At 38.9% G+C, this 23,751-nt stretch overlaps 3 protein-coding genes across 16 annotated transcripts in view; 1 reads left to right on the top strand and 2 right to left on the bottom strand.

The window, feature by feature from the left end:
• Positions 1-7,748, top strand: part of gus (splA/ryanodine receptor domain and SOCS box containing gustavus) — a 77,426-nt gene extending 69,678 nt beyond the window's left edge. For 6 of the 11 annotated variants that reach the window (XM_028321344.1, XM_028321345.1, XM_028321342.1 and 3 more), the window contains 3 exons: positions 2,199-2,460; positions 2,930-3,185; positions 4,449-7,748. In XM_028321344.1, the coding sequence (XP_028177145.1) occupies positions 2,199-2,460; positions 2,930-3,185; positions 4,449-4,585 (655 nt within the window). In that variant the 3' untranslated portion in view covers positions 4,586-7,748. Of the gene's footprint in view, positions 1-2,198; positions 2,461-2,929; positions 3,186-3,842; positions 3,991-4,448 lie in introns of all 11 variants that reach the window. The other 5 variants (XM_028321338.1, XM_028321340.1, XM_028321336.1 and 2 more) reach the window with 3 other exon arrangements.
• A 2,365-nt stretch (positions 7,749-10,113) lies between these two features.
• LOC114364968 (uncharacterized) lies at positions 10,114-20,585 on the bottom strand. Of its 4 annotated transcripts, XM_028321335.1 has the most exons (18): positions 20,363-20,584; positions 19,926-20,014; positions 19,791-19,834; positions 19,400-19,612; positions 19,079-19,170; positions 18,857-18,978; positions 18,036-18,464; positions 17,521-17,946; positions 17,031-17,150; positions 16,768-16,812; positions 15,904-16,542; positions 15,678-15,821; positions 15,424-15,607; positions 14,960-15,320; positions 13,153-13,318; positions 11,957-12,155; positions 11,117-11,249; positions 10,114-10,597 (listed from the first exon to the last, which is right to left on the bottom strand). In XM_028321335.1, exons 1-18 carry the CDS (start codon positions 20,470-20,472, stop codon positions 10,463-10,465), a joined length of 3,651 nt encoding a protein of 1,216 aa, XP_028177136.1. In that variant the 5' UTR covers positions 20,473-20,584; the 3' UTR covers positions 10,114-10,462. The 4 variants fall into 4 exon arrangements, with proteins under 4 accessions (XP_028177136.1, XP_028177133.1, XP_028177134.1 ...); XM_028321332.1 differs by lacking the exons at positions 10,114-10,597; positions 11,117-11,249; positions 11,957-12,155 and adding exons at positions 12,333-12,584; positions 12,689-12,744 and having other exon boundaries at positions 17,031-17,162; positions 20,363-20,585; XM_028321333.1 differs by lacking the exons at positions 10,114-10,597; positions 11,117-11,249; positions 11,957-12,155 and adding exons at positions 12,333-12,584; positions 12,689-12,744 and having other exon boundaries at positions 20,363-20,585.
• Positions 20,586-21,300: 715 nt separating this feature from the next.
• Positions 21,301-23,176, bottom strand: Ada3 (transcriptional adaptor 3). Its single transcript, XM_028321365.1, has one exon. The coding sequence runs from the start codon at positions 22,898-22,900 to the stop codon at positions 21,506-21,508; it is 1,395 nt and encodes a 464-aa protein (XP_028177166.1). The 5' UTR covers positions 22,901-23,176; the 3' UTR covers positions 21,301-21,505.
• Between the last annotated feature and the right edge of the window lie 575 nt (positions 23,177-23,751).

Raw genomic sequence — 23,751 nt, 5'->3', positions numbered from 1 at the left:
AATGGAAGTTAATTGGACAAGGGAACATCGATAACTATGAGTCCCCAAGAATAAGGATTCCCCTGGTGGTAACCGCCAAGTTTTACATGGCTAATGATGCCAATTTGTTAATTACGCTCATATAAAATGTATTAATGACCTTACGTTTAAGTATGTAAACAGGAAACTACTTTGAACGGTACTCGTGACGCATAAAGCTGTTTTGCTACTGGAATCCCTAATCCCATATTTTAACAGAAATTAGTAATTGAAATAATGAAGTTCCACGATTCGTGGTCAACAATTATGAATCTTGTAAATATAATTATGATAACTTGTAACGAATAACGTTGTCGCATTACGATAATTGCACCTTGCTTTTTGATTGGACTTGATTGAGCAGTGCAAATAATGAGCGCTATCAGTCGACGGTCGTATCATTACAGCTTGCAAAGGTTGCTCTTCAAAATAACTGTTTCGCCACTAATTGCTCCATCGTAAAGACAATGACTGCCGCGTCAGCCGTCTGAATGATGACCCAATCAAGTCCTCCCACCGGAAAAGATGTCGACAGGCGTCTAGCAGATGATATCTTTGATGAATAAGATTTTACGATGCTTCGGTCCAGCTAAGACAAATTGTTCTAAAGTTCTAAGAAATCTCTATGCATGAGACGCGAGACGGCATTGAGCGTATCAACCGTGACAGGCGCGTTGTTAACATGCAGCTATTTATATGCTTGATTTATTTGTCAATAGGTAGAGGTAAAATAATATCCCACCAAAAACATTCTGTAAAAAATTAGCCAAGTCTCGATGGAGCTGCCTGTTTATCTCTAAAAAGTAATGAAATCTAGACAAAGTCGTGCCAAGTCTATGGTTCCTTACTGCGATTTCTTTATTATTATATTTAATGTTGTGTGACTTGGCCGTTGAAACCAACCAGATGTTCCATGACACCATTGCACCAATCTGTCGCCAAAACCGCTACCCATTGACGATGGAAAATAAATTGCACTTGGAAAACGTTGATGCAATAACCAGTCAATTGTAGGCTTAATAAAGCTGCGTATTTCAATAATACTTATGTATGATTATCTTAATAAAGATTGTTCAACGGCCAAGTCACACAACATTAAATATAATAATAAAGAAATCGCAGTAAGGAACCATAGACTTGGCACGACTTTGTCTAGATTTCATTACTTTTTAGAGATAAACAGGCAGCTCCATCGAGACTTGGCTAATTTTTTACAGAATGTTTTTGGTGGGATTTCACTTCTTTTTGTAGAAAGTGGCATAATTATTTAACGTCGGCGTCTTTTCTTTTAATATCATCGACATTTTTTTTACGATATTAAACACAAATAAACTCAACGACCTTTAAAATGGACAATGAATCAGAAATTGTTTTAATAACAAGTGCCACGCCATCTAGCGATGAGCGGTACAGGCGAACACCACGGTGCCGGTGTGGCGCTAGTAGTATGGATTATGAATGTGGTGTTACTCCAGATCTTCGATTTTCCTAGTTTTTATAGTTTTCCCTTTATGTAGTCATTAAACCCTAACTCTGTACCAAATTTCAGCTCTCTGAGTTAATGGGAAGTACTAGTTCTATTTTGATGATCATCAGTGAGTGAGTGAGTGTCGTAAATGCGAAACTTTGCTTTCGCTTAACTTCGGAACTAAATGACCTACAAACTTGAAATTTTGGATTTTAAGTATGTGATTATAGCTTACTAGATGACAAAAATTTCTGCGTTCTGGTCTTATCCAGAGGTTCTCAAATAGAGGCCTGAAAATGCGGCGAAATGGTTCCAGTAAAGATGGTACGGCAGTGTTTGCTTCGCGCTCGACTTGGCGGGGGCACTGCCGTGCCCCCAGATACTTATTGGTATAAAAATAAATGTGCATGCTTTATAAATAATATAATCTTCCTAGCCTATGTGTAAGTTGCGAGAGTGAAAACATAAGATTTGTATACAAAGTGATGATGAAAATACTGTCACTATAAATCTAACCTGGATTCCAATATTGTACTAGGCGATGACTGAGTACTTTACAATTAAACACTTTCTTAATTGACCTCCCTGGGTAGCGAGGGTCGAGTTCTCCATTCGCCTCTAAAGGATTGGAGAGGGTCGTCCTCCTGCAATGACGACTTAAAATAATGTGACTACTAATGTGTGTACTTATAAGTTTCTTCGTAATTTCCAGATCACTAAACATATTCGTAAAAGAAGAGGACGCGTTAACGTTCCACCGACACCCGGTGGCCCAGAGCACGGATTGCATCCGAGGCCGAGTGGGCTACTCGCGTGGTCTCCACTGCTGGGAAGTGGTGTGGCCGGCGCGCCAGCGGGGCACGCATGCGGTGGTCGGCGTGGCTACGGCACACGCGCCGTTGCATTCCGTTGGGTACCAGAGCCTAGTCGGCGCCACGGACCAAAGCTGGGGATGGGATTTAGGCAGAAATAAGGTTGGTATCATGTGCTAGAATGTTCTGTGCCTGTAGAAAAGTTCACCTTCGTTTTGTTCAAAACGATTTGAGAAGTGAGAGTGTTAACCTACAGTCATTCGTTCGTGGGACGTCTGCGGCGCATGATGTTGGATATTGGAATTTGGATAACAGTGTAGAGAGTCACATGTATTGAGCGATGTTTAATCCTCTATCTCCCGTCCTCTCTTCTTAGCGATATTATAAATGATCATGAAATTAACTACGAAAACGCTCCATTCCCATTGGTTTTCGAAAGTTGTCAGATGTTCCAAGCAAGCGCAGAACCAACATCAAAAAAGGTTATGGTCACATCACTAATAATGTCGATCTCCTTATGATTATGTCCATTTTGCCCACTATAGTGGATCTGCGACTGGTCCCAAGGATTATCAATCATGGTCATCATTAACTTCATTCCAATTCCTTAACGAAAAGCTTCTATTTCCAGGTGTATCACAACGCCAAAGGCACGGGCGGCAGCGGCACGACCTACCCGTCTTTACTACGGCCCGACGAGCAGTTCTTAGTGCCAGACCGACTGCTCGTAGTCCTGGACATGGATGAAGGCACCCTGGCCTTCTGCGCCGACGGCCGTTATCTCGGAGTAGCGGCGCGTGGCTTGCGCGGGAAAACGCTTTATCCTATCGTGTCGGCTGTGTGGGGACATGCAGAGATCACTATGAAGTACATCGGCGGGCTAGACCGTGAGTACCTTTGAATATATCTCTTCGTAAACAAAGGACGTCCAGTGCTGAAGAAAGCCAGTTCTTAGTGCCAGACCGACTGCTCGTGGTCCTGGACATGGTCGGAGTAGCAGCGCGTGGCTTACGCGGGAAAACGCTGTATCCTATCGTGTCGGCTGTGTGGGGACATGCGGAGATCACTATGAAGAACATCGGCGGGCTAGACCGTGAGTATCTTTATTTTGAATATATCTCTTCGTAAACAAAGGACGTCCAGTGCTGGAGAAAGCCAGTTCTTAGTGCTTGTTCACGTTGACTCGCGGGCGCGGTGACGAAATATCAAACATATGTAGTGATTCCAAGTGTTCACGTACGAAACGCAGGTGCGGTCTAACTAGCAGGCAAGCTAGCGACTGGTGCGCGCGGAGCGCTCGCGGTAATTTCAATGCGTGAAGATGTTTGTGTGTGTTCATGTCAAACTAGCGGCGGCGCGCGCGTTTCACTCGCGACGTCAGGTAAGTTCAACCAGTTTGAACTTGTCGCTAGAAACGATACTACGTCACACTCGCGCGAACGCCTGGTGGTTAATGTGAACACGAGCTCGCAACGTTTCCCGCGCCCGCGCGTACCTACGTGAACAAGCACTTAGTGCCAGACCGACTGCTCGTAGTCCTGGATATGGATGAAGGCACCCTGGCCTTCTGCGCCGACGGCCGTTACCTCGGAGTAGCGGCGCGTGGCTTGCGTGGGAAGACGCTGTATCCTATCGTGTCGGCTGTGTGGGGGCATGCGGAGATCACTATGAAGTACATCGGCGGGCTAGACCGTGAGTACCTTTATTTTGAATTGACGTCTAGTGCTGGAGAAAGCGTTTCAAGGATTTCCATAACGACCGGTCTTGTGCTGTCTGCATTCAGATGCTTCTCGCGCCTGCATTCAGGTGCTTTTCGCTACCTTTGTTAGATCGTCTATTCAATGAGAGAACCGAGAACTATTGTCACAACAGCCATCAGTTCAAAAGTTCTGCGAGCTTTGAATATATCAAATATTTTATTATGTCCTCCTTCTGTATTCGGTTATTGGTTCGTAAAAAAAGACTACAGCCCTATTAACCGCTGTTGTCTTAATAAGATTCTATTAGTAGTCCGTTGTGTATATCTAATTTTTAGAAAGATTCAGTACTGTTTTAGTTAGGTCCCTTTTTTGTAACGTCTGATAGTCGCGTATAGTAAACTGAATCTAATTCAACCCGAGATCCTGTATTAATCTATATTTCTCCCTCAGCCGAGCCCCTGCCGCTAATGGAACTGTGCCGGCGCGTGATCCGGCAGCGCGTGGGCCGCCCGCGCCTTCGGGCCGCCGCGTCCCGCTTGGCTCTACCGCCCGCGCTCACCGCTTACCTGCTCTACCGTGCGCCCTAACGCCGCGTCCCGCCCGCGACCTCCGCCTCGCAATCCACGCCGCAGGTATAGCTCGCGCGACACGACTTGAGGCATCAACACGAGCAGAGAACTGGATACGAGCGATCACCGTCTCGGGATAAGCTGACGTCACAAGCGAGCCCCTGCGTTGTCGTCTCGCATGGTTGCCAGTGTATTTGAACTTGAATGTGTAGTGTTGTGTACGCCTCAACTTTCGTTGAGCGACCTATACAGCAGACCACTCTCGCCCAGTAAGTGCCTCGGACGCGCTCGAAACCGAATTTTTGTGACACCCGATATAATGCGCTAGTGACACGATGAAACTGCACAATTAAAGGTTAAGTTCACCGTACGTGCAATATACGAATTTTTTATTGACAAACAGATTTATGTTGTAGATCGAATGTGCCACTTATTAATGTAAAACGGTTGAACAGCACGTGATTGTAGTGTGCCACAAATGGAACGGTTGAGTGTCGCCTGATCCCCATTGCTTGAACAAAAGTCATGAGCCAGCGAAACGCTCGTGCGATCCCTGTGATAAGTCGATGTAAATCACAGCGATCGACCAAGTTTCAATGAGCACTAAGATTGAACACATTTGGACGGGACGTCACAGTGATAATTGTGTCGGTGACACATTTTCATTCTTTGGATATCAGAGTAGTACGAGTTGCGTCAAGAAGGCTTATAAGCGTCGTATGACAAGGAAATAGTTTATTTTATCTAAAGACTCTAAACCCACTATGTATTTGTTATACGACGCTGACATACTTGGGCGAGTGGCTCTGTCCTCAGCGAAACGCCGCAGTACCTGCAATCTCCGCTTCCAGATAATTGTAGCATAACAAATAATGGAATAGCACTCCGGTAGAAATTACTGAATTCGTAATATGACGATATTTTAGAAGTTACAAAATAGATGATACAAATGCCTCCGTATTGCACCGTTAGTGACTACTCGATACTGGACCGGTCAGCGGATCAGTCGATGTTCGAGAATTATATGAAATGAGCTATATTATGCCATTATTTTTATAAATGGCCTCCGCCCCACAAATGAAAACGCCAAAAGTTAATGTTTACTTCAATGTAAATTTTTCATAATATATTGTACATTAAATTCGCAAATCGGCCCGGAGACGTATATTTAAACGCGGGTTGTTTTAGATGATTATTACGACGTTATTAGAATTTTCTATTAGCAAACTATTCGGGTTTAAATATACGTTTTGCGAAACGCAATCGGAGCAGTTTGTCGCAAATGAAACAATAAGCACGTCTCGAATCGATGTTTACCGTGATCTGGAGTTTGCTCGACTACCCATTGTTCATAACGAGCCCATTACGCGTGAAATGGTGATTTTATTTACAAAGAAGTACCCGATTTGAACGTAGTGCCTATTTAAATCCGTCCGCACGCCCGATCACGGTAAATTCTCCAGAAATAAACCTAAAATATAGAATAGATCTGTAGACAAATCATAGCAGGGTTTTAAGGATTATAAGGGCGAATCTCAACGAGATCTCTCAACAAACAAACCTACATTTTCTATAAATTTTGTTATACCTGGCTTCCGACCAGTTAGCATCTTGTCCCTGCTCAAATAACGCGTACTTGATATACAGAGGCCACGGATCGTTGCAGCGGGTGTTAAAATTATATTCGATTGCATTTTTTTTAGAATAAACATATTTAATGTATGTATATCCGAACGTATTATATCGCCCGCGAAAAAATATATTTTATACCGATTATAAAAATCCACGAATGCCTGAACATCGCCTGTGGACCAAATAATCGGTAGCAATCGAGCAATGAGAGCTCCAGAAGTTATTGCAAATCATTTTAGTTATAATTATTATTATTTCTACAATTCCAGCATAAATATCTTACTTTTTATTTTAACGTTATCTGTGATAATTTTTACTATAATGACAAATTGAAATCAGCGAATTATTACTGAATTCAATGCATATTTCTCGTCCATTAATTTGTTGCATTGACGTCGAACCTCTCCGAGCCTCACTGTGCGGTGACTGCGGTATTTAGTGGCGGGCGAATGTGGTACTGTTCCGTTACCGAAATCAATCTATGGACAATTTATAAGCGATATTATAAGTTAGCTGTGGCAATTGCTGATATTGTGTTAACTTGATCAACTGTAATGCAACCGCACGTGTTATGAAGCCATATTGATCTCTTAAAATACGATCTCTTCTCTGACGCGGTGTCGTTGCAGAGACGCGTATTTTACTTGTTAAGGAGTAATGTAGAAGGAACAACAGCAAGTTATGATAACTCACGAGCCTCGGCAATTACTAATAACTATAATTAGGATGTCATTGTTCTTACAACAATCGCATTACGCCGGACCGCGGTCCGCGCCCTAGGCCAGTGTATCGTTGGCAATCTTACATACTATTTTATAGCTCATTAAGTGACTGGTTTATTATTTTTTTAGTTTAGTATCCTTAATTCCTATTGTAAAAACGTGTGAGTGTGTAATGTATATATTTACGATATACGCAATGTATCCACGAGAATAAGTGAATGTGTCACCCAGGGATTATTTTAGCTGTACATTTCTGAAACTTAGTGTATTTAGATTGGTATATTGCGAATTAATATCTTCTCGTTATGTCTTCTTTTGCGACTCTTAGACTTATAGGTATAATGCAATAAATTAATGAAAATAGTATTTTCAAAGCACTGTACTAATCGAATCGTCAGCCATTTTTGACCCAAATTAGTTGTATCGTAAAATTATAAAGATGTGTAAGTACTTCCATTTTAATAAGATTTTTTCATATGTAGATTGTACGGCAAAGTAGACATCCCATGTGGAGCTCACTATTGTTAAATGTTAATATTCACATTTTATCTCTCGCCTTCATGTTTTATATGTAATCACGTAGTGTAGTATCTGTTCAAGTGCAAACGCTACATTATTTTATATCGTTGTGAGGTTCCATGTGAATATTGACATAACGTGAGAATGACTATGATAAACTGCCAAATGCGACGTGAATGGACGTGCAGTGAGAGCGAGTGCGAGTGAGAGCGAGTGCGCGAGGCGTGAGCGGGACGGATGAGTGCACGCGAGTGAGTCGAGTCCGATAGAAGGATATTTTCATTGTGTAAGAGATATAATCATGATAATATAATAAAATACACCAAGCTCGATGTACTGTTGACGCTGTCCTTTGCGCTAAACCCCTCAGAAGGACCAACACTCTCGTTTAAGCCCGTGGTTTTGTTTATCATTATGCGAACTTTAACCCTTATTCAAATAAAGGTAGATATATTACCACTTCGTTTACTTTTAAAAAAGGATCCTAATTTTCGATATGGTGATACTTAAAGATATCGTGGTCACTTATTTATATTTTTAAATATATTTTTTTACTTATCTATGCCATCTTACAACTTTTCAACGTCATCTGTCACTGTCAGGTAATGTCAAAGTCAACCAAACGGTTTTGGTGTGAAAAATTTCAAGTTTTTAGCGCGCGTTTTTGGTATTTTTGAAACTTTGTTCAACGAAAATTCTGATAAGTGTTTTTTCGATTCAAAATCCTAAACTAAAACATTTATTGTATAGTCTCACTTATTTTTTATTTGTGGCAACCAAACCTCTCTGGGAGGTTTATTTCTGCCAATGTCGAGTGAAAAATATTGACATAGTTATCAATAGAACGTGGGTGTTTCAGTTCTATTGATTTTTCATGGATTCCGTGGAGTTAAGTATGCCCGTAAGCAGGTTTCAAGACGCCACCGGGTCCAAAGCGGGTTGTTCAGACGACAACCCACTCGACACTCGATGCGCGCTCAAACTCGAAGTATTTCAATGTTTTTTATAATTTATCACTTCACTGCACTTTAGAACACAAAATAACACCAAATTTGTACACTAAAGTCCATTAAATAATAAATTGAAACAATTAAAACAGATCGACCATGTTTCCCGTTCAACTACCCTCCACGGAATCCCCCACCTGAAATTAATAAAAACTTCTAAATTTTTAATTGTCAAAATGTCTTTTTCTGAAGAATAAACTTGTCATTTCGACATATTTCCCATGGTGAAACTGTCAATGTGACAAACTTATTCTTCAGATAAAAGTTATCCGACGATTGAGTAATCAGCCCTAGTGTACATAATTATTATCATCCATACAGTTTAGTTTTAAAATTTCTTTATTGACATAAATACGTAACAAACAAGTGAATAACAAAGATACTGTACATTGCTACAACTATAACATTCGCTAAACGTTAATCTTACCAGGCTACTAGCGCCTCCAAAGATTNTAACGAACCTGTATGAAAGAGCATTATTGTCATCTGTTTACAGTACTTTTGAATGATAAGTAGGTACAAGCTTATCACACACATAAAAGCATGGTTTAATTAAAAAATAATAATAATGTAGGTTCTGTAAAAAAAATTATTTTGCGGAAGGAAGCAAATTCGTGTAAAAGGTTTTTTTATTAATTAAAGAGTACTTAATTAATTAGTTTTTAGAACAACAAATAAACTCGTAACATGATAAGGTGTAAGTAACTAATTTACTCATTACATTTTTAGGGTAGATTTGGATTAAGCTCTGTCCAGTAGTCGTCTTTGAACTCACAGCTGATTGTGGCTGATAGTTGACTGACTCATGGGCGAGCGCGGGTAGTGGGGCGCGGGACGGGGGGCGCAGCGCTTGCCCGGGTCACCGGGTGAGCGCCGCGCGCCGTTTGCGTTGGGGGACTATTCTGCACTGTAGTGGTCGATTATGGAAATCGTAGATATTTAAAAAATAATAATAAAAAATTTGGAAGTCAGTTTTTTTGCTGATTCGTGATCAGAATAAGCTACTTAATCTACTCCCTAAATATGGCGGGTATTGAAATCAACACCCTGTATAGGTAGAACCAAGAGGAAGTCACTAGTCAAGAACCAAAAATAAACCAAAACGGACAATGGTAACTATTTTACCACCAACATTGAATAATTTGTAGTCATGAATGGATAATGGTAAATTATTTACCACCCAAAAAACTACCCCTACCCCTATTTTTTAATAAATTTTGATCAAAAATATGAAATAAGTGACCCACAATTACCCAAAATCCACTTCAACTTTGTAAAAAAAATGCATACCAGCTCGCATTTGAATAAGGGTTAACTTGTCTCCCGCACTTCTCTCTGTATCCTAACGACCGGGGGTTTACTGCGAAGGATTAGTATAGTAGCAAAAGTAACCGTTTGAATTTTATGAACCGTCAAATTTAGTCCTGTATATATAAAATATTATCATTTTTGCGGTGTTTAATGAATATATTTTAAGTGGAAATGCATTTTAGTTTTATAAGTTGTAGGCAATATATGAAACGGTCATTTCTAATGGATCACTGCGATCGACAGTCGAATCTCTTAGATACAATGATTTAAAAAAAAATAGGAAAAACGATTGGAATAAATATAACTGGTTAAGAAAATAATAAATAATATGAATTAAAATTGCTTTTTATTTTGCTTTTATGAGTTTACACGTTAAGGACGGAATATAAATATGAAATTGATTTTTACATGTCAAAATATATCTATTACATCAGACTTATGCAATGAAATTGTTAATAGAAAAATGGTAATTAGAGAGAACATTTCATTACATTATCATTACCTAACATACATTATAATTACTCAAACAAAACTTAATTATCAATACATTTAAAATTAAATTAAATACTTATCTATCACATTAGTTCAAATTAAAAAGAGGTATGGTCACATAGGGACATGGTGTGTCATTTGTAAGAGACGGCACGTGCGCGGGTCTTTTGCGAAGAAAACCCTTTAGCTATGTGATCATACGTTAATACAGTTTAATCGCAAAGAGTGTGATGCTCAATCATGGTGTCGTCAGTTATGATGATGGTGTTTTCGTCAGCAAAGTCCTGCGGCAAATCAATTTGCGCCGTGAGTTCTTGCAAACCGCCTATCAGCTCGTTCAACGATGCCTGTAAAAAGATTTGCACTGTAATGAAGCGATAGTGAATGCCAAGAGTTGTAAAGCAGCGTCAAATAGGCCGTGACACCCAAAGTGAAGTGGCAATGGGCAGGGCACATAGTACGCAGAACTGACGGCCGATGGGGCAGCAAGGTTCTGGAATGGAGGCCGCGTACCGGAAATGCAGCGTGGGACGTCCACCTACAAGGTGGACCGACGACATCGTAAAGGTAGCAGGGAAGCGGTGGACGCAGGCCGCTACCAATCGATTAACGTGAAAAGCATTAGGGGAGGCCTATGTTCAGCAGTGGACGTCCTGTGGCTGAAATGATGACGATGACCCAAAGTGGCCAATAAGTACGCAACGTGTCTTTGTTACAATTGGAATAAGGTTGGGTTGTCAACTAAGTGGCCACTTTGGATGTCACGAATTATTTGAGGCTGACTATTATCCTCTGCATTTTTGCATCGCACACACATAAGATACTGATAATAATGATTCTATTAAAATTTTAAACTTGTAACTAACCTTAGTTTCTTTGAAGTCAACTAGACGAACATCCATGTTGGGGTCTTCACCTTCAAACTGGCCAGCCAGCACTTTCAGATGGTCGGGAAGCATGGAAGTATCCAGCTCCCCATTTGACTCGTCTTTCAGAACCCTGAAAGAAAATTATTTATGAGAGGAAGGCTTTGGTATCTTACAAGCACCAGGCCTGTTCATCTCCGCGAGTTTACATCGAAAACAAAACACGCACGATGGCCCACCTACAGGATACTATTCGACAAGGCCTCACATACGAGCGAACATTGACTCACGCACGCGTATTCTTGTGTGTGATGGAAGAAAATAAAGAAAATGGTGTACTAAATACTGTGCAGTATTTAACTGCTTAAATAATAATAAAAACACAGAATGTACTTTTTTAAATTGCCTGAAGACACTGAGAGTTAAATAAGTAGTTAATATTATTCATGCTAAATCATGTATTTCTTCCGCCATTTTCCGCAGTTTGGCTCCTCACGTCACATCATTTTACCGAAGTCAGCCCTATAGCTTCGGCGCAGTGCCGATCACTGACGTTTGTCAACAAAATGGTGCTTGACTCTTGAGACAGGCTAAATTACACCATATTGTTAATGACATTGAGCATACATTTTTTTAAATACCTTCGCGAAGTAAAACTTCTGTACGTAGTACTTATTATTATTCTGTGCAAGCACTTGCAATAGTTTTCAATTCAAAAATGTTGGGGGTAGAAGAGAAGAACGAATCATGAGTTTTAATTCAATATTGCTTCTCTAATAAGCGGAAGTGGATTTTATTAATATTGAAATCATCTAAAATGTGATAATCGTAAAAACTTACTTGAGTATCCTCCGCCTCGTGTACTCCGCGCCCGTAAGCACGGTGACGGTAGCCAATGCGCTGCAGGCCGGCGCGTCGCGCGCGCGTCTCTCCACACGCGCCCAGTCAACTGCTAGCGACAAGCAGTGCCGTGTCCGACCCGCCACCACGTGGCACCCGCCCGAGAGCCGCGCGCTGTTCGCCACGCATCTGTATTGGACTGAGAATGCAAAACATTTAGACCAATAATTATTAACACATAAACGAGCCCTTAAAAATATATCTAAATGTCTCCTTAAATTTCGGGCTCTGCCAGCGCTTCAAGACAAACTTAACACTTAAGACCCCTCCTGGACCCCAGGAAGGTCCTGCGTGTGGCACATAATATTTACGTCATTATTTAAAAAAAGTTTTACATTATACTGAGAGTCGTGAGAAGATAGAACATTAAATAGCGCCAGCGACAAGCAGTGCCGTGTCCGACCCGCCACCACGTGGCACCCGCCCGAGAGCCGCGCGCTGTTGGCCACGCATCTGTATTGGACTGAGAAAGAGTAGAAAATAAGCTATACATCTGTATTGGACTAATAAAAGAAGGATGGAAACAATTTAACAGCGTCAGCGACAGGCAGTGCCGTGTCCGACCCGCACCCGTCCTTTGACGGGTGCGGGTCTGTATTGGACTGAGAGAGAGAAGGAAATAATAATACATCTGTATTGGACTAAGAGAAGGAAGGGAATAACCCGACCCACCACCACGTGGCACCCGCCCGAGAGCCGCGCGCTGTTGGCCACGCATCTGTATTGGACTGAGACAGGTAGGTCTTTTAAAGATTTTTTTTAATTCGATTCAATTAAACTCTTATTAATTTAATTTACTCATATTCATTTTGTGTGACGTATTTCCGAGCATCCCCACTACGCAGCTCATTTAATTGTTGCGAGTCATTTTGGCTTACTTTAGTTCCTTGGCTCGTACGGACAACAGCACATCAAATTAATCACAAAGGCGTCGTATCTCGTAATTGCTGTCGACTACATTCGGAGCTCGTGACTCATCGTTTTCAACATGACTAGTGGCAATATAATACTGAAGAGGAAGTGCGGTGTAAAATACAATAGAGAAAAAGCTGATGAAGAAGCAATTGGGCAAAACATGTCGCAAAGATTAGGGTAAGCAAAGTAGCCACGTTAATCAGCAATAACTGTGTACTCACGGTTGAAGTGTACAGTAGCACACACGAAAGCGGGCGCAGGCGCCTTGTTGTAGAGAGCTAAGGCCACAGGCGCGCGCGCCGCCGCCCGAACCAAGGCGGTTGCGCCGTACGTCACCAGCCCCGACCAGCGCAGGCCTTCGCCCCCCGAACAGCCGTGGAGCCTGACCTGGGAACATTTCGTAAGTTTCAATACATAAATTTGTTCAGATAGCCCCAAACTAAGCAAAGGATGTGTTGTAAGACTATGTATAAAATACAGTGTGAGTCACGTTAAAGTGTACATATGAAAATAGATGAAACTAGACCTATTTTTATAGAGAAAAAAGAGGTAAAAATTTTTTTGAGATTTTTTTTTAATTTTTTATAGATTTTTTTTTCTTCCAATTACTTATTTTAAAGAAAACGTAATAACTTTTAAACTAAGCGGTATATCCTGATAAAATAAAAACAGTAATAATGCTAAATAACAGGCGATACTAAAAAAATACATAAAATACACAAAAAAGGCCAACAAATAATAAAAAATGATACTTTTTGAAAAAAATCTGCTTTTAAATTCGTGTTTTTATGGTTATTTGATAAATTTCTCCAAAAAATGCCCCTATAACCGGTGGTTTTTATTACTTTTTATTATTCTCTATCGTATAACCTTTGTAAAACCAAAAATCGCATCTCTCTATCCCTATCACAACGTTTGCAATGATCGTTTGAACTAAGCCTCTCCGGGCGCGCCATTCAAAGCTTCGTTAATAACGAAACTGAAAATGGCTCTAGATTTGTAATTTTGATAAAGACAAGTTAGATTTCAAATAAAAACAAAAGATTTCGAAGTAAAATAAGCATTTTAGTTAAATTTAAAATTGTGTCTACCTGTAGCGGAGAATAATGTTGTGGCAGGCCTTTGTTCAAACGATCATAGCAAATGTTGTGATAGGGATAGAGACATGCGATTTTTGGTTTTACAAAGATATTACGATAGAGAATAATACAAAGTAATAAAAACCACCTGTTATAGGGGCATTTTTTGGAGAAATTTATCAAATAACCAAAAAAACACGAATTTAAAAGCAGATTTTTTTCAAAAAGTATAATTTTTTATTATTTGTTGGCCTTTTTTGTGTATTTTATGTATTTTTTTAGTATCGCCTGTTATTTAGCATTATTACTGTTTTTATTTTATCAGGATATACCGCTTAGTTTAAAAGTTATTACGTTTTCTTTAAAATAAGTAATTGGAAGAAAAAAAATTCTATAAAAAATTAAAAAAAAATCACAAAAAATTTTTGACCTCTTTTTTGTCGATAAAAATAGGTCTAGTTTCATCTATTTTCATATGTACACTTTAACGTGACTCACACTGTATACTGGCAACGATATCCGAACGGTGAAGGGGTTATGGTTCGACTATTGTGGTGAGCTCACTCGTGACACAAGCATATTTACCTTAGTACGAGGGGAGGGGCTAACGGGACTATAATTATTATTTGTACAATAACAAATTACTAATAATATTTTTTAATAAAAAAAAAAAGACTACCAGGATCTGTAGGTATTAAAAGCCTTGGGTTATGTAGTCAAATGGGAGCGATTATTGATGGAGACGTTGTGGATTATGGAGAGACACTAGTGCATGCCGTCGGCCTGCGAGCATTAGATTTGGTTAGCGTAACGTAAATAAACCTAAAATGCCGTTGGGCATGGTGCGACACCAGGCAAAGTTGCAGTGATCCACGTCAGTTCCATGTTCCATATCGCAGTATTCATTAAAACTAATTTACATTTATTCTACAAATCTGATATGACTAACCTTTCTTGAAACATCACTATTCTTATCGAAAACCAGATGTAGAGTCGCGGTCTGTGGTGCACTGGAGCTTGGATTGAAGAGCAAAGGCAGAGGTCTACACTCGCAAGGCCCGAAAGCCAACAAATAAGTCCCTCGGGGTTCGCCAGGGAGGTCTACTGAGAACCCATCTCCTACTATCTGACACTTGATATGCACTTTCCTATTCGTGCTATTCTTCAAACTGACTTCTTTACGGCCCGGTCGAATCCACGATATAGAATTGTGGTTCGTTTTTATGGGGAACATCTTGGGTTTATCAGCACCGCCCGATATATCAATGGTGGTTTTGGCACCTGAGGTAATTTCTTCGAATGTTATGGTCCTGTAAGTAAAAAATAACAATTTATGTTTTTAAATTGGTGTTGGTATGAATGGTTTTAGTATTTCAACACAAAAAAACTAGATCATTTATAAAGAAAACTTACGCCTCGGAAATGGAGTCATCAGATCCTGTATAAACCATGTTAATATTTTTCGAAGTTCCAGGTCTGAGGTCGAATTTAGATGGCGATATTTTGAACGGAAAGTTTTGTCCTGGGGCAATCTTCAGTCTCATATTCCAAACGCCTGCTATGGTTCCAGTATTTGTCACCGTTATGCTCATGGGATCTAAAAAAACGAACATTAGTAGTAATTCTACTTATGGAATTTAAGTTGCTCTATCGTTAAGTATACTTACCATGATTGAGATTAATTTTTTCGCCAGCAGATTCTATTACAAGATTCACACTGCCAACTACACCAATGAGCTCAATTCTCCTCAATATTGTCTTTACTCCTATCAAGTTCACATTGAGCATACCAGTAAATGATGCTGTATTTGCTGCAAAGAAAAATAAGTTTTTAAGATAATTGATATAATTATCATTATTTATATTTAGTGAAAATAAAGGCATGTTACTTACATAGCTGTAAATCAGCCAGTTTCGGAGCACTAAACCCAATGGTGACTTTGATGGCGTTGCCGCTAGAAAGCCTGCACAGTTGCTTATTCATAACTTTATTTTTGCCTTTCCCTTGGGCCGGTGGCTCTTCCGTGGACGCTTGACGTTCCGTCAGCACTTTGGTAACATCGCTCTTTTTCATTTCCTGAACGTTCTTTATAGAGAACATGCTGTCCCCTTCAGAGATAGAGAGGTCTAATTGCAAGTCCATAGGGCAGTCGCTCATAAGCACAAACGATTTGGTCAGGAAAGAAGCTTCGGCTGTCGGTGGAAAGCAAAGTTTGTTGACTCCGTCGCAGGACACCGCTTGTATCGCAGGCATTTTGATGTTCACGGGAACAGAGCCCGTTTGTTCCACATCCACGTCTATGGACGCGTCTCTGAGACACATGGTAAAAGGCAAAGACGTGTTCAATTCAACACTCGATGTTAGATGCAGGGTAAACTGTTCGGATTTCCCCGGCGAGAGAAGTATCGGGAAGCGCGGTAGTTCCACAGTGAGGTGTTCGTTGTTCTCGCGCAGATCGTCGAATTGAAATTTGGCGGTCAACCAACTGTCGGTTAGCGTTGTGACTGTTACCGTGACGGGGCAGCTTACGCCTGAAATTATTATTTTCTTTAGAGATTAAGTTTCTTTCAGTCGACTTATATGTTACATAAAATGTGGCACTAAAATCACTATTCTGAAATCTCAGGCAATGAGCCGTTATATGGCATCTGAAGCGCTTCAGAGACCAAAGGCTTTGCGGGACCGTTAGTCCCGCCGAAACAACAGATAAGAAGTAGGGTATAAAAAAATTGCAGTTGCGAATAAGGAGAGCTTACCAACGAATCCATTAGCTGCTGTCGACACAATATCTGCCAATTGTTCTGTAATCACAATAGAATTCACTCTGAGACTGATTACTTTTCTAAATAATTTAATTCTAATATATTATCAGTAAAATAATGGTGTATTAGATGGTTACTTGATGATGGTTTAGACGTGGCTTGGCATTTTTTTTAATTATTGGTTATTTTGGTGAAGATGCGTGTTAATAGCGAGTTAGTTTATTAATTTAGACCCAGTAAGAGTGCGCCCCACCAACCTTTAGCCAAGCCCTCCTGTTTCAGACGCTTCTGAAGTAAGACCTCGTGCCAATCTACGGATCTATCTAACTCTTTGTACTCTACGTTTGGAGAGGGTGCATGGGATGTATTAGGCTCGCCTGAAATCGTAACTACGCTTATACTGATGGTAGAAGACAAATTTTGTCATAACAAATTAATAAACGACAATGCAAACACGTTAAAGGAACTGTATCTATAACAAACTAAATAAAACCGACATTATTTTACATTATAACTAAGATTCATACAAAATTACATTGCTGCAACTTTCTAATAAAATTCAAATGCAAGGAGGTACATAAAATTTAAAATCATGTCATAGTTTTTATTTAATATTTAGATCAATAAAAGGTTTTCTCTAAGTTTCAATTATCTACAGGGCTGTTTCTGAAAATAGCTCCATATCACGACCAAACACTTGCAGGACATTATAGCATTCTCATACTACAAATAGGTGAAGTAACATACCTTTACTACTATGCAGAGGGCTGTCTCCAGACTTGAAACTTGTGAAATTCTCCTGAACCGTACTAAGAGTGGACTGGCTTTTACTGGACGGTGACTTAGATCTAGTCTGCCTTTGTTTCATTTTGACATCCTCTTCACTTGGCGCCTCACTTCCAAGCGTATGTTCGGTAACTACCAACGCTGGGAGATCTTTGGGTTCATCGCTACTTATTTTCAACTTATCAAGAGCTATGACAGTGTTAACACTGCCGGCAGAGCTAGCTGTCACAGACTTCTTTGAATCTCTTAAAGTTGCGACCTGAACTTGATTGGCCATTCTGTCTTGGGTGTTCATGTGAAGTTCTGTTAATGGTTGCTTGCGGTTTATAGCTCTTTTGGAATTGCCAAGCTGAAGCATATCTGTAACACTTACATTGGATTGTTTACCTGAAAAAGAAATCAATATTAAAGATCATATTTTATGTTTCGTCTTGCAAAGAAATAATGTAAAAACATGATTTTTTATAGTAATTTACCAAGATAGTCTGCAATTTTGGAGATGCTCAGTGAATTTTCAACGGATCCTTCAGTGTCATCGGTTATCATTCTTAGTGAAGACTGTAGATTCCTGAGCAAAACATCTGTAGGCTTAGATGAACTGAAAGTTTTTTGACTGCTTGTCACTGGGTTAAGTGTAGATGTAGAACCATATTTGTGTATATCACTATTTATTGTTGGATTCTCAATTTTTGTAGTTAATCTGCCACTAAATGCGTCGTGTTGGGAACTCACTACATCACAATTGTTCTGTTTCTCCATTATGGTGCTAAGATTATTAATAATACGATTTTCAGGTACTTTCTCAGTGGTGCGAGACTGTTTCACTGGTACACTGTCTAGGGTCTGATCCATTTTGTACACATTTGTTTCTTTTCCTGCATACTCTAATGCTGTACTTGAAGAAACTGAAAAAAAAAATGTAGAGGTAAACAGATGTTCGCCGTGTGGTGACGGCAGAGTAGAATACATTTGTCACCAACCCCTACTCTTCCCGCGGGTGTCGTAAGAGGCGACTTAGGGTCTACACAACAAACAGAGAATGGGCAGCAGCGCTCTCTGAAAAACATCAATCTTTTAAACTGCGATCTCCAACCCGCCTGCCAAGCGTGGAGATTATGGCAAATCCCTACACCATAGTGGAGGAGGCTCATAGTCCAGCAGTGGACTGTAAAGGGCTGTTGATGATGATGATGATGAAACAGATGTGTTTTTAAGTTCATGAACTAAGTTCACAAGAGAACAGAGACAGACAGAAAGAACTATCAAATACGCGAATAGTAAGAAAACAAATATCTACCTTCTGTAATACTTGGACGAAACAATGATCTGTCAGGGCTATCAGTCTTTCCCAACATTTTACCAAATTCAGGACATCTGTGCTTGAAGTATGCCCCCACCGACATATTTGAATTGTTAATTCTAAAATAAAACAAAAACGTTTTTAGTGATAAATTAAGTGATATAAGTTGACCCTCTTTTCTACAATAGATTAAACTTTACTTAAAATAATCAGTCTTACGTAGAGTTATCAGCGAAATTATTCTGAGTGTTTGGCACGGGAAGAGGTGCTTCTCTCATCATTAATGATGCCTCATCTGCTGTCAGGTCCCTCTGAAACAATTATCACAACAACATTAGAACTTATAGATAAATTAAAAACTTACAAATGACTTATCTACAATGTTTTCTATAGTACTTATTGCAAGTAAAATAATTTTCAATATCTGATCGTTGTTAGACTTTAGCTACAATTTACCAGCTACATTATTTAACTTTTATCGACAAGGGGTAATTGTATAGTTTCAAATTATGTAAGAAATTTTAAACCATTGACACAAACCTTTGAATGAAACGAATAATTAGTTGCAATTGAATGTCTCATGATATCATTAATCTCCGATGTTTGCTTGTCCATCTGGTTGGTGATACTGTCCAGGACTGAGGAATGTCGTCCCAGGTCCTCAAACGTTCTGGTCGTTCCCAGATCAATCATAGGCTTCACCTCCTCAGTGCCAGTGGACCGACCCGTCATCTCTCCAGGATTAAAAGCAGTCTGTGAAAGTTAATTATGTGTTTTCAATAAACTACAAAATGTAAAAACTATCGAACTAATTTTTTTATTTACTCACAATTGAAAAAGTTGTTTTAAAGGTATAAAAAAGTCCCAGATCATAATACAACTGATAAAATCATGATCAATATTTATTTAGGCAGACAATTACAATACTTACAGATTTACTCAGAGAAATATTGTCAATTCCAGACTCTCCAAACCCTGCAATAGAGAATGGGAAAACTTATAATACATTATTATGGAGTTAATTAAATTCTGATTCATTTAAGTAACAGAGAAGAGAAAGTCCTACCTTCAACTTTGTCCAAATCTAAAATACCTGATGAGGACTCATAATTTGTGCTGGTTTTATTCATTGAAGCTCCTGGATTTGCAGTAAGGCTGTAAAACATAAGAATGGTGTTACTTAATAAATACAAATAATTACACCTAGATATTCGGAGTTCTTTAATTAATTAAACAGAAAACATTGACTCATCTGAGTACGCATGTACGTAATTAAGGTTACATGAAGAAAACTAGTTAAAAATCTGATAATGCTGGTGACAACTAGTAAAAAAACAGTGCCTTTGTATATTCTTGTATTCACTTCCAGACCAATTATGATTCTAGCATTTTATATTATGTGTAACATGGGTAATTAGGTAAGTATATACTCTATAATTAACTGTACATAAGTACTTGTTTTAATCAAATAGCGGCTGTTAGAAAACCCAAACAGAAACTTACCGTTTCAAATCTTCATCGTTTAGTAAACATCGCCGCGAGAGATTGAAAGATTTGTCTTCTGCTAAATGGATAAGTCTTCGTATCTTATTTGGAGTTAATGGATTATCCATATTTCAATCACAAAATATCAGAATAAATCGTCAGCAATACACCACAACAAAATGTTCGTTGATAAATTTCAAATCGTTTTAAATTTTGACAGCTGATGGGCTGGCAACAGATGTAACTTTGACAACCAATTGTACCAACCACAGATATGGATGTACCAACTTTGTAATATGAAATGAGGCCCTCTGACATGATGCAAAAATTATTTGAATGCAATTGAATAATCGATTACATCTAAGCTTTCAAATCTTAGTGGTAGGTAAGGTGTTTATGAATACTTTCTAATAATAACAGTAAGGCGAAAAATCTTTTATAATAAATTCTAATAAAACCAAGTCAATAAAAATACCTAATAGCACTTTTCTTTTGTTATATTATGGTCAGCCCTGGTCAGCCCTAAGAGTAACATAGTCAGTCAGCTTTGAAGAAACAGTTCAAATCTGAAAACATTTAATATTCATAATGTTAATCAAGTAATAAGATGTTTAATCCATACTAATATTACATTCATATTCCTTCCCCTTCATACTTAATTTAAAACAATGTCCTCTCCATAGGTTGTCTGGAAGAAATCGCTTTATAGCGATAAGACCTCCTAAATGGTACTGTGATCTATTTCTTTTTGCTCTATCTGTTACATTACTCTGAAACCGTTCATTAGGGTCAGCAGATCAGGTGATGCATACTCTTAGTGCAAGCAAGCAGAATGCTTGACATATAAATTGGTCAACTTTCATCAGATACGTATTAGGCATAGAGGAAGTAGGTAATAAAAGTCGGTATTTGTAATCATAATTACATTTATTATAACTAGGTATGCATTTAGTGATAGATTACCACTTGTACAGCAGTTTACAAATTATTGTAGAATATAATATTACAGCCATTCTAATATAATTTTAACCTTAGATAAATAATGTAGCCAATAATAACAAAAAAAGTACATGAAGTAACATTGTTATTGTTACAATATTTGTAGATGATTTACTATTAAAAGATAAAATTGTAAAGTATTTTACAATTGTGTTTATATTCTTAGCTTGTATTAGGGCCCGTCAATGGCAAAGCATTTATCTCCTTGTTTAGCCTGATTTGTTCATTAATTGCTCTCCAAGCATCTTCCTTCTCTTTCTTAGTAATTGGTCTCTTTTTCTGCTTAGCTGCTACCATCTTTTTGTAAATATCAATACATTCCATATCAACTTGATCTAGCTGTTTCTTCAAGTTGAGTCTAATCATCTCTTGCTTACACAGTCCAATGAGGTTTTTAAGATTGCGGCAGTTATCTTTTCTAACTGCAGTCAATTCAGTCTGGCACTTCTTTATTTCTGCTAGAATTTCATCATCTGCAGGGTTTGTAAGAGGTGGCAAGTCTTCTGGGTCTAAAATCCCTTGCTCCACCAATTCCTTCCTCAAACATTTCTCTAATGTTAGTGAGTTCTTGTAACTATTCTTAGTGTTAGGGATTTGTTTAACATTTATGTCAGGTACTTCATAAGGCATCACATTTTCTTCCATCAGTGCTGAGACAAGTCTTTGAGTCAGTGGACCTGTAATCATGTTTTCATTTGATTTATTGTCCAACTTTTTACGAATGCTCGATGCATCAGGAGACATCCCAGATTTATGTCTGTTGAGGCTTGAGGCATTTTGGTCCTCGGTCAGATGTTCATCAGCCCACACCTCCGAGTAATGTCTCCCTAGTGGAGGTATAGGTGGGAGGGTCGTGTTACTGCTCTGTGCCAATAAGGATTCCAAAAATTTTATATCATCCAGTGTGATTGGAGCACAATAAGGTTCTACAGAATTCCAGAATTTGTATGGAATGTTATTCTTTGGCAATGCAAACTGTGACATTTCCAACTTCACAGAATTGTCAGAATTTAATGGATCATTTGGATAGCTGTGTGAAGCTCCGGAGGTATTTGAGAAGTTTTTAAACTTAGGTACTTTTGGTTGGTTGGATAATTTTGTGTAATCTTTGGTCTTCACTAATTTGTTGTCTTCCATGAATTTTCTTTTGACAGGGTACTGTAATTGTTTACCAGCAGCTTTACCCTTCTTTTCTCTCTTAGATTCGTTGGTATCAATGCTGTCGATTTCTGATTGAAAATAGCGTATTCGTAAGGCAGTGTTGCACAGCAGGGACTCCAGCTCCAGCTGCAGGGCATCCAGCTCGTCCATCCCGATCGGCTCGTCCGAGGAGCGCGCAGCGATCGCCGTAAACCTTGGAAGATGCACGGCATTATCTTGAATTTTAGTATACGGTATTGGACAAGTTTCAACCTTGATTTTACCAGCAGAAACAGATCCTGGTATTTTTGCAGGCTTATTGTAAGGCGAAATTCCCGGACTCGAAGGCTTCCCGCCATCGTGACCCTTGCTCGCCAGCCTGCCTTTGCTGTTGTGATGCATCCTCTTTCCCAACATCTTGATACAATCAAATTTGCCCGCGTAAACACTTCAAAGATGCATACGTACTGTCATGTCATGCGTCACAGTTACGCCCAATTTCTTTATCAATCAAATTCCTTATCCATTCTGCACGCAATTAAATGTATTTACTTAGCAGGAATGCACTATTTTACGTTGGGTCTTAATTAATTATGCAGTTTTACCAAAAATCGAACTAAAATACCACGACAACGATAAACGAAATCTGACAAGTAAGAACAATATGGCGGCCTTAGGGATGCTCGACCCTAGACTCATTTTTCCCGATTTTAAATATTCTTTGTCTTTCCCTATCTTAGTTATTTTAGAACTTGTGATTGATAACGCTCGCTGTATTAACTTGTTCAGCAAGCAATTTATTCAATCTAATAGAGTTCGTTAGTCTTAGAAAGAACGAAGGTAAGTAATATGAGAAAACACTACTGTGGGCATGTTAAAATTCTAAATGTATTTGTTATAATATTCACTGTATTTATAACGATTTTAAGACAAAACAAAAATTCATATTTGAGACTTACACATAATATTTAAAACATACCTAAATTTTAAGTAATTAACACAAAAGTCAGGAGGGAATACTATGAATGCTGGTAACCCAGAAAAACTATAGGCCTGGACATCCATACCGGTTTTCTGACTCGTATCGTTTTTTATAAACTTCGAGTAGAAAATGGATTAGGAGACGACCTATTACATTTATTTGGTTCTTGTTTGGGAAGGTATCTAATGGATAAAACATAATGCAAATGCATTGCATAAATTAATTTTTATTGAAATTAAAAGAAGAGTTAAGATTCTAGATTATTTTCTAGATCTATTGGCTCATT

This window comes from Ostrinia furnacalis, unplaced genomic scaffold, assembly GCF_004193835.3.
Source record: "Ostrinia furnacalis isolate ACB-3 unplaced genomic scaffold, ASM419383v2 OfSCF7522, whole genome shotgun sequence".
NCBI classification, from domain to species: Eukaryota; Metazoa; Arthropoda; class Insecta; order Lepidoptera; family Crambidae; genus Ostrinia; species Ostrinia furnacalis.
The sequence above is the reverse complement of the archived record's forward strand: the minus strand, read 5'-3'. Positions and strand labels throughout refer to the sequence as shown.

Bases quoted from the DNA above. Each gene is read 5' to 3' on its own strand.
- LOC114364968 (XM_028321335.1), bottom strand. From the start codon at position 20,472: ATGGATAATCCATTAACTCCAAATAAGATACGAAGACTTATCCATTTA. The intron at 20,015-20,362 runs GTAAGTTTCTGT...TATGTTTTACAG, and splicing joins AACGATGAAGATTTGAAACG to CCTTACTGCAAATCCAGGAG. The intron at 18,979-19,078 runs GTAAGACTGATT...GTTTTATTTTAG, and splicing joins AATTTCGCTGATAACTCTAC to AATTAACAATTCAAATATGT.
- Ada3 (XM_028321365.1), bottom strand. From the start codon at position 22,900: ATGTTGGGAAAGAGGATGCATCACAACAGCAAAGGCAGGCTGGCGAGC.